Source organism: Gloeophyllum trabeum (genome assembly GCF_000344685.1).
Source record: "Gloeophyllum trabeum ATCC 11539 unplaced genomic scaffold GLOTRscaffold_00022, whole genome shotgun sequence".
Taxonomy (NCBI): Eukaryota; Fungi; Basidiomycota; class Agaricomycetes; order Gloeophyllales; family Gloeophyllaceae; genus Gloeophyllum; species Gloeophyllum trabeum.
This window is the reverse complement of record NW_006920431.1, coordinates 59592-69816: the sequence shown is the minus strand read 5'-3', so window position 1 is coordinate 69816 and position 10225 is coordinate 59592. Positions and strand designations below refer to the sequence as shown.

General features: G+C 54.9%; 2 protein-coding genes across 2 annotated transcripts; both read left to right on the top strand.

The window, feature by feature from the left end:
- Positions 1 to 1365: 1365 nt before the first annotated feature.
- GLOTRDRAFT_134021 (uncharacterized protein) lies at positions 1366 to 4591 on the top strand (the record flags this gene model as incomplete). The annotated part of the gene is made up of 9 exons (XM_007872997.1): positions 1366 to 1543; positions 1599 to 1789; positions 3379 to 3492; positions 3569 to 3683; positions 3725 to 3744; positions 3808 to 3966; positions 4020 to 4172; positions 4219 to 4364; positions 4444 to 4591. The coding sequence occupies 9 exons, from the start codon at positions 1366 to 1368 to the stop codon at positions 4589 to 4591; spliced, it is 1224 nt and encodes a 407-aa protein (XP_007871188.1).
- A 1947-nt stretch (positions 4592 to 6538) lies between these two features.
- GLOTRDRAFT_134020 (uncharacterized protein) lies at positions 6539 to 7926 on the top strand (the record flags this gene model as incomplete). Its single annotated transcript, XM_007872996.1, has 3 exons — positions 6539 to 7066; positions 7123 to 7230; positions 7483 to 7926. The coding sequence occupies 3 exons, from the start codon at positions 6539 to 6541 to the stop codon at positions 7924 to 7926; spliced, it is 1080 nt and encodes a 359-aa protein (XP_007871187.1).
- Positions 7927 to 10225: the final 2299 nt, after the last annotated feature.

Genomic DNA, 10225 nt, shown 5'->3' with positions numbered 1-10225 from the left:
GAGCGAGGAGGAGACGAAGCGCCGCATCCGGGTGTGGAAGTGGCTGGCATGCATAGGGTCTCAGCAGACGAACCGTGAGGGATTCGTCAGTCGCGTACTCTATCTTCTGCGAACGCGACGCTATACCGCGTTCGTCGAGGAAAGCGCATACCCCATCGAGGAGGAGCACAAGACCACCAGCTATCTTGGTGGGTATGAGGCGGATACCGCCATTATGAGGCACTTGGCTGACTGCGGGTTTCCGTCTGAGGGCGAGTGGCTGGACATGGCCACCCAGCTCGCTGTAGCCCGCGAGCCGCGGCTGCTGCTCCCCCATGACCCGTTGGCTTGAGGGAGAGTTCCTCGTCATGGTGTATGCTACCGTTTCTTGGTCGCCCGCGCGGACTGTATATTATCATCGTCATCGCTATCGTCTTGTCTCGCATTCCGATTGCTTTCTTGTTGCTTTCCCGATTACTCGGACGTTAGCTTAATATGGCATAATTATGACTGAGCGGTCATTGTAATATTCAAGCACCTAGTGCTATTATACCCAACCTCTACACTCGTTGAATATGATTGTCTCTTCGGCCCCAGTGATTACCGTGCCCTCGCTCTAAGAGGGGAGGATGTAAGGGGAAGCGCCCATGTGGCGCGTGTTTGAGTATGTTTGGTCGCGACGCGACTTAGAAGGAAGTTTGGATATACGTAGCTTAGCAGACAACTACTACCTTCTACTCTAAGGAATACTCCTGTACTCGTGTATCTGTTCGCAATACGACGAGGGTTCACTTAGCCCCGGTGTGTGATAGCTACATACTGTACTGACGTTTTCCTACAGAGAGAATCTCCTCGTTGTCAGGAACAGGATAGTTGGTTTCCGATGAAGTGTCTGTAAGTTTGTCCTCGTTAATTGGCGGGGTGTCGTACTGATCAAACACATTCACAGTTCGTCTCATGATCTCGCGCTGCCAGCATCGAAAACATTGCGGCATATTTGCGATGTGTCATTGGATGCCAGGTCGGGTTGGAAGTTGTTTCTTACAGTACCCGCAGCAGAAGATCACAGACAGAGCCATAGTAATCAAGACAATCTGGTACATATGGTTGGACTTAGACAGTGAAATTGGATTGACACGTGATGCGAGACACGCTCACGTTTGTTGAAAGAATCCAGCCCGGGCCTGTTGCTTAGCTTCTGCTGCATCATCGCAACCAGCGGTACCGAGCTCAAGGCATTTCCAGTTGATTCCATGATGTTCGATTCAGCGAGCCACTTATAATTATACGTACGTGCATCCAGTTTGTCTTACACAACATCACGCTGAGAGTCTGGTTCTTTCTGTGTTCTTGTCATACACCTAATTTGTGGTCACGTTGTACACCATGGTGAAGCCTGCGAGCAAGAAGCCCACTGCGAAGTCTACCGCCCGCCGGCCAACGCACGGCGGGTCTGCTAAAAGGCAACCATTTCCCGAAGCAGTCCAGCCTGTTAGGCACATTGAGTTGCCTTCGACTTCACATGGCCGGGTACAACATGCAATAGAGCGAGCCAGCTTACAAGGTGTGTGCAACTTGGATATCATGGGAGTACGTTACTGATACACAGCCTGTAGTAGAGATAGAGGATGCTGTTGCGAAACGAAATGCTGAGCGTCAACAGAGGGAAGAGCGCGACAAGGAGCATCACGCGCAGAAACTCCGCAAAGCGGAAGAAATACGTCAGCGCGAAATTAACCGGGGCGGTGACCATTCCGCAGATGAAATGTTAGATGGTGATGTTGCAACCAACCCCATTGCAGACGATGCGGTGATAAGCCTCAGGATCGTCTGACCCCCGAAAACGCGGATTCAGCACATCATACAAGCGCCCCGGAGCTTATTCGACACAGCGCTCGCACGCCTCTAGGCTTCTATGGGCTCTAAAAGACTTTTTCTATTTAGCTCCGGACTTCCTAACCTCCTCGAGGCGTACACGGACCCATTCCGCGATTTATCTCCGCGCACCGAAGCTCCGGAGTGACTTAACCAATGCGACTTCTAGCTGCATTAGCTCCGGGACCCGCGGACACTTCTATCGAGGGGCGTCTTCCTCATGCCCACCCTCCAGCACTCACTCCCCCTCGTTTCCGTCAAGATACCGAAGGTGCGGACGCATACGAGTCACCATAAGGTCAGCATCAGTCAGCAAACGGCCGGAGGTAATTAACACGTGACCGGCGTGTCGCACGGAGTGATGGGACCGCTTGGGTCAGGTGGCGGAGCGTCGAGGCAACCTATAGGGGCTGGAAAGAGCAAGTGGGACTGCAAGAGAGTCATATGGTGTATGGTATAGCGGAGGAAAGTGCTGAGCAATCCTGTGGGTAGCGGCGTTTATTTGTTATTTATCTCCGAATGGTCGCAAAGCCATTCCTGTAGTATAAATTGTACAAAGTAGCATACAGAAAAACAAGTTCTTTGACTTCACCATCTCAGAGAATTAACGTTACGATCTCAGCGACCCGAGAAGTTCGAAAGCGTCGAACTTAGCCACTTATAACCGATCCTAGCTTTGCCAATAGGCCTGACTCGTCGAGAGAAATATCTCCGCCATCGATTTTACTAGTTCCGGTGAGGTTCACATAGCGAAACAAAATTGAGCAACTCTTTCTAGCGCCTTCTACTCCCGTAAGCCCGGACCTACACTCGGTTCCGTGGTTTGCGACTTTGTTTGCGACTTTCCGGAGATAAATACTCCGGAGCGTCCCTTAGTGTTTGTTTCAGGCGTCAAGGTTTTTGTTTTATTTTTCTAGGTCTTCCTACGGACTACCCTACGGCGTCTCACTCCTCCTTTCCCCCTCGAACTATTAAATACCCTTCAGTTGTCTCGGACCGCCTTCACCCATATCACGGGGTTTAGGTTTATTTCTTTTGGTCCTTGGTGATTGTTGTGTGTCAGTGCATATCAGCGGTACGTCGAGCTGTCATCTGCTCGTCACTTCTTTGTGATACTTACATCCAGTCTCCAGTTCATGACAAAGGCTGTGATTCAGCTGCTTAACAAGTCTCTGGTACAACGGTCCTCAAATATACCGCGTATTCCTGCGAGTGAGCCTGAAGCTTGGCAGAGAGGGGTATGGGGTTCGGCTCAAAGCAGTGAGAATGAGCCTGAGGCACAGCACGGTATGGATGTTCCACCTCAATATTTCCATACCCTTGTTCTCAAGTAACACAACAGGAAGTCAGTATCCTAGTTCATCAGATATTCCTGCGAGCCAATCACGAAAATGGACCCAGTCTCTCTCTCCTCGTGACCAGGACCCGCTTCCCCATACCTCGCGAAAGCGATTGAGGACTCCTTGCGATCCGGTGGACGATCACTGGCCCCAGAACCACAACCTTACGCCAGCTTGTAGCCAGATCGATGAGCAGGATCGTCTTGAAGATAGGGAGGATGGTGACATGGGAATGGCTTCCAGTGACGAGATTGAGGGGGAGCTAGACGAGCACAAGGAAAGCGGTGATGAACATCTGGTGCGTGGTGGACTGCTGCCTGGTCGTGTAGCTCCCTCGCGTCGCGACCACCCGAAGCTTTCTGATTATGATGCAGAGGTCCATGATATCATCGTGGAAGCTATCTGACGCTTTGAATGTCTCGTCATCACTCAATTTCCTTTCAATTCATCCAGACGAGTTGAACTTGCGAGCATGGCAAAAGATTCATGGTATGATGCATGTCAGGCACTTGAAGCTGACATGCCTGTAGATGTGCGCCAACTTAAACTGGTACGTCTATTCTTAGTATTACAGTGTGATTAACTGTACTAAGTAACTGTCTATGTCGCCTAGATAATGGCGCGTGATTCTCATGTCCGTGGAGAGCTGAAGACGAGGAACAAATCTCTGGTGGATATGTACGGGTTTGAAAGCAGTCAGAAGGATTCCATAATTGCACCCAACCATAGACTGGCTGAGCAGTTGCTTGAGGATTATAATTACTTGTACCGAGTAAGCCTCTCCTTATTCCAAACCCGAATCTTATGTCTCACCGTGCATAACAGTACCGCGGGGCCAGGAAGGGCTTTCTACAACATAAGATAATCCAGAAGATTGTCAACAGAATGTGGTTCAAGAGCCCGAACGACGATGGAGTTAGGTATGCAGAATATTTCGAGACACCGTCGCTCCGGGCCCTTGCCATAATCTTCACAGCGGTATGTGTTTGCTTCTAGCCATCTTAGCTTTGCTGAGTATTTGAAGGTCGAGTCTTCCATCGAGGAATGGAAGACCGGTATGTGGCGCTCCATCACCTTCAGCTCTGAAAACTATGAAGAACGCTACAATGAAATCCTGAAGATGCTGTATGACTTCGAGAAAGAGGGTGGAGGAGAGCTACTCTCGAGCGTGTAGTCGGCTCTCATTGAGAATGGAAGGTATGTATCATGTGATCTTGAGAGTGATTGACTACTGAGCAAACCAATACAGATTCCACGCCCGTGTCGATGTGCGTAAGGAGGGTCGGAGAGGCTCTTTGCCGGCGGATGCTGTGGCTGCGGCCATCCAGGACTTCAAGGAGCATGGAGGGCTGTATGAAGGGACCTCTGAGGAGGAGGAGGCTAATGACTTCGCGTAGATAGCTACATACTGAGCCTCCAATTCACAGTTACTAACATACGATAATGGAGTGAGATTATGAACGAGTACTAGTCTAAACGAAGCCTGATCGGAGAAGAGAATTATACAAAATTATACAAATTATCTGTAGCATTGTAGCTCACTACTACCTCGTCTATATGGTCCAATATCACACGATGGCAATCTGGGTCTATGCCGCCGCCGGCACTACATCATAATCCATAACACGACCAGTGCTATATCGCAATGTGGCTACTGTGGCTACATAGTGGGCAGTGCTTCATGTAGCTCTCGGTAGTTCTAGGTTGCTTACCATTTACTATAGAGAACTACATAATCAGGGGGTAACTACATGGCTACTTTGACTACTTTGGCAATATAGAGCAATATATCTATGTCCCTTTTTCCTGATGAGAGTCTCCTTGGACAACCATGTCCCGAATACCCGGTTCAGGGTAATTAACCAAGGGAAATCCGACCCTGAGATATTGACAAGTAATTAACCTGTTAATTACAGCTTGTTATTAACCACTGCCAAGGACTCAGGGTATTTCACTGAGCTCTAGTTACGAGGCTGTTGACCGGCGAAGATTCGGAACAACCTCTAAACGGCAATTCCCGAACGCCCTCCCGCCTCCTCGACCTCAAGCGGAACTCGCCATGCACGCCGCCAACCTCGTCCTCGATGACGATGCCCACGACGCCCACGCCCGCTTACACCGCACCGCCACGAGAACGTCGCGCGCGTTGGCTGGTGGGCTACGTAGCCCTGTAGCCCGTAGCCCCGGGCTACCGATTGTTGTGCTCGAGTCGAGCTGGGCTACAGGGCTACGCGGGCAGGAATCGGCCGGTCGGTAGCCCCGGGCTACGTGATGCCTTGGAGGGAGTCGACCTCCGAAGCGTATATATACTCTCTGCTTGCGGTGCAACGCTAATGCCTCCCATTCTCTCGTAGACGTACAGTACTTAGTGTGCAGTGTACATAGTGATGGCAATACAGTCTGATCATAAGTAAGATGGGCCGCGCGCGGCCACGATGCTACGCGTGTCACGCGCATGTGGACTGCGACCTCTAGGCTCTGTTTAGTGGAACATTGTGCCGTAAGACTGCAGGTGGGTACTGTACAGTATGTCAGTCGGAAGGCGGGATATGTACGCTCGCAAGAGCCAAAGCGGCGAGCGCTACACGTGTACTCGGAAAGAATGGTCATATGCAGTATTGTCGGTGCTTTGTGCTGTTGTCGGGACGATATCTGCATAACAGCACGCAATACAAACACTTCACAAGCCCCCTCCTGCGGTCAAGGGAACCCGAGAACGGTCGATAAGCGTATTCCAACTTGAATGACAGCCGCAGCCTACCAGGGATGTCTTAATGCACTGCCCGACCTTTCTGTGTAGGCTAAGCATTGAGTCTGTTTTGAGCTGGCAGTTATTGCCATGATTTCAACTTAGTACATATGGGGTGCATTCAGAATTATTATAATGGCATAACACAAGTACATAAACGTATGCTCGGGCGGGAGGGGAAGAAGGGAGGAGGAGACCAGGCTTTATACCTGCCACAGCAACCTATTTTAGACACGTTCCCCGGCGTGAGCTTCGGAGCTCTCGGCGGCTCCATCGGAGACGAGCAGCCAGGCGGGCCACAAGCCAGCCACGCCAGCGCAGGGCTACATTGGGGCTACAGGGCTACGAAATGTCGATAGCCCGGGCTTTGCCAGGGCTTCGGGCTACGGGCTACAGGGCTACGTAGCCCAGCTGCCAGCGGGCGCGACTTTCTGACCGCCACGGCCAGCACACGGAGAACGGCCAAGCGTCGGACGCGGAACCCGATAACGATACCCGCCCGAGAATTACGTCCGCTGCCAGCTGGCACACTTCCCGGCGGCAGCCTATCTATATAACCCCCGCCTCCCAGTCTGTGCCAACCTCACCCCCGCCCATGCCCCTCCTCGCCCTCCCGCCCGAGCTCCTCGACGCCATCCTCGACCACCTCCCCGCCCCCGCCGACCTCGCCGCCCTCGCGCTCACCTGCGCGTCGCTCGCCGCGCTCAGCGCCCCGCACCTCTCGCACCGCGTCGTCCGCGCGAAGCTCTCGCACACGCGCGTCTGGGCGCGGCTCGCGCGCGCGGGCGGCGCGCGTGTGCGCTCGCTCACCGTCCTCCCGGAGCGCGCGGGCGATCTCGACAGGGCGTACGCGGCGGACCTCGAGCTCGCCGAGCGGATTCCGCCATTCGCATGTACGGCAGCGGAGGGGCACGGGCAGGAGGGGCACGCCGAGCGCCTCCTCATATCCGCCATCCGCGCCATGCCCGCGCTCGCCCACTTCCGCTGGCTGCGCGCGCCCCCGCCCGCGCTGCACGGCGCCGGCGATGTGTGGGACACGCTCAACGCCCTGGGCACGCTCGAGCAGCTCCACGTGCTCGACCAGCCCGAGGGCGCCGCCGCGCCCATCGTGCGCAGCGAGACTGTGAGTATCCATGTCGTCCTTGTGTGGGGAGAGGGCAGGCGCGCTGATGAGAGCAGTTTTTGAGGATCCGCGGGCTGACGGGCCTCAAGATCCGCACGAGCGCGCTGGACGCGAACGTCGATGCGGGGGCGCTGCTCGGCAAGATGCTCGTCCCCGCGCGCAAGGTGCAAGAGCCGCAAACCTGACGCGTCGATTCATGTCATGCTATTCTCTACTTTCTTCTGGGTTATTGGTTGTTGGATTAGGAGATACCCTTTCATTCCCTATGGTATACCCCCCACGTAGATGCTTTCTGTGGTCCCCCCACGTAGATGCTTTCTGTGGTCCCCCCATGTAGATGCTTTCCATGGTCCCCCCACGTAGATGCTTTCCATGGTCCCCCTCCATCAGCTGGCTATGCACGTCCCAGGCTTTAGCTAGCCACTCCTGATCCCTTCCACCCTGACATAGACAATTCCCTCCTTGTCTCTGAATCAAGGGTAGCAGCATTGGCAGGACGAAGCACGAGGAGACACCGCGCGACGCTGGAATGTCGCTCCGATTTCTTCGTGCTCTGTCCTGGCGCCCGCGCGCTCGACACCATCCTCTCCGCACACACTTCGCACCCTTCTCCCTTCTCCCTTCTCCCCCGCCGCATCGGTGCGTCCGTCTGTTCTCCCCAGACACTGCCATCCGCTCTGGCTCACCACAAGCACCCGAAGCCCGTGCCCGTGCCCCCCCTCTCTCTCTCCCAACCGAAAAGACCCCCCGCCCGACCCGTCCGCGCGGTGATCCGGGCTCTCGGCGGCGGGGGGACGCAGTGTTATGATCACATCTCGGAGTCTCCCGCGCCCCGACGCCAGACGCTCGACTACCAGTGATTGCTACCGTATCGTGCTGCTCGGATCGGCTGGGGTGAGTGCACTTACGCATACAATGCGCGTATCGGAGTATCAAGTGTTAATGCCTGCCGTGCAATTTGGCGCGCGCGTCCATGGTAGCGTACAGCAGAGGAACAGGCGGCGAGGGCTGGGTTTCTCGTCCTTGTAAGCTGGTGGGCACGGCGCGTGCATATTCGAATCCGTGACTAAAGCTTGGGGATTGGAGGACGTGAAGAGAGTGAGCGGGCGCACCTAGCTGCCCAAGGTGATTAGGTAGTTGGAGCAAGTAGATATCGACCATCGAGGGTAAGTCTGTCCATTCAAGAAGCTCCGGGTCAGAACCGTGTCCTTCGGGGGACCAGCCCGCCGACAGGGACGCGCCGAGTGACAGCCCGAACCAACCAACCTGCGGGAAGACAGAGATTGGACGGAAAATGCGTACGTACCCCTCCCCCGGCCGTTGAATGCTAGAGACACCAGCTACTCCAAGGCGGGACGGCGTGGACACTGCTCGAGTCTCCTGTATTTATTTGCACCGCGACCTCATCCACGGACGGGAGACGCCCTTCCGCGCTACGGCACCGTATCGGGAACACCGCACACCGCACACCGATTTCCAATGAGAGGTGCGATCCGATCCGACGACGGACAAATGCGCTCGGATACCAGTCACGCATACAGAAAGTCTTCAAGAAAAGCACACACCCACCGCCCCTGCGACTACTTCCGAAGTCGAAGAAAAGAGGTCGAACGATGCGGACGCTCGCGAACCAGGGCCTGGGCGCGCGACCGTACCGTATTCCCAGCACCGCACACCGGCATGCGCTGTGCATTGGAGGAACACGGCGGGGTCGCGCCAGTGTGCCCACTCGCCCGGGGTTATATCGCAACTCGAATAAACCAGCCTGGGGTATGGAGCGTGAGGATGAGCAGGATGCCGGCGTGTTTTCGCCCGGGACGGCTTGCCGCGATACCTGAGAGAAGGAGAGGCGGTCGCGTCCCTAGTTCTCGTCGTCAGGTAATAGCACGGAGCACCTCCTTGCGCATACCATGGGAGTCAGGAGACACCGCCACCCCACGGGAAAGGACGTTGTCAGTTCAATAGAGGTTGAGGGGAGACGTGTGTTCAACTCACTACTACTAAAACTGGAGCGCAAGGACGGCGGGGCGACGAGCGCTCCCATAGTCAGGAGCAACCGTCCAGAGCATCGAGGACCTGTCCCTGCCCCCTCATGGAGTCGCACCAACACACCCATTGACAGCACGCCTGTGCGCGTCCTGCAACCAAGCGCCCGCCCAAAACTGCTAGTCTGCATAACGACGTGCTGGCAATGGTACGTGGGGGGATGCGTGCACGAATGGTCGTCGCGAGATGTGTCCGTGCCACCCGATGCTGCATTCGGGGGAACATCCTATTGCATTCGTGCTCCATCGGGTGATAGGGACCGAGAGAAAATCCATACACGTACCCATGGGGGTCGGTCTTCGCACCTCGAGCATCGAGGGGGTGTCAGCCAGACATACCAATGGAGACCCCGCATATGCAACCAGAGACATACAGAACCTCCTACCCACCAGAGTCCATCGGCCACTCGGCGCTCACGTGCTTCCAGGATCCCGCGTAGAATTCCGGAAGATGGTGAGCGCCCGGCGGGGTACGACAAGCGCGACAGCAGAGGAGAGGCGCGCGTGATTACTGGTTCGACGTCGACCCACGAGCGGGGGAGAGACCCCGAGACCCCGGGGGACAAGCTCCGGGAAAATTGACCACGGCAGAGATGGAGTGACGGTGTTGACTGTCACGTAGTGCTCGAACGAGGGCGAGCAGGTTATATCTGAACTGACAACAATAGGGACGACAACAAAGGAGAACGCGTCCCGGGGACAAAGCGATCGAACTGACGTCACCTGTCGAGAGCGCTCATTCACCGCCATCTTCGCCATGTTCTCGTCCCGAGAAAGAATCGCGACATACAGTGGAAGTGGGGTATCGGGAGTGCCCGCCACCAAGGTAAGCTCCCCTTTCCATCCAGTTACTGAAACACATGAACTGTGGTCTCTGGAGGGCCAGAAATGACAGTTACAGTATGATGAACGGATAAAATAGAAAATTGGGGTCAGAGAACGTGTTTTCATACCATCGAAACAATTTATTCCATTTATTCCGAGATTTAAGGAGTGGTACCGAGCGAGAAAAATGCGCCTGACGCCACACAGGCCAGAAATGCTTGCCCGGGATTTGCCGACACGCGTTCAATGGACGCGTGTATGACGCGTCTGGATAGAACGTGTCACTTCT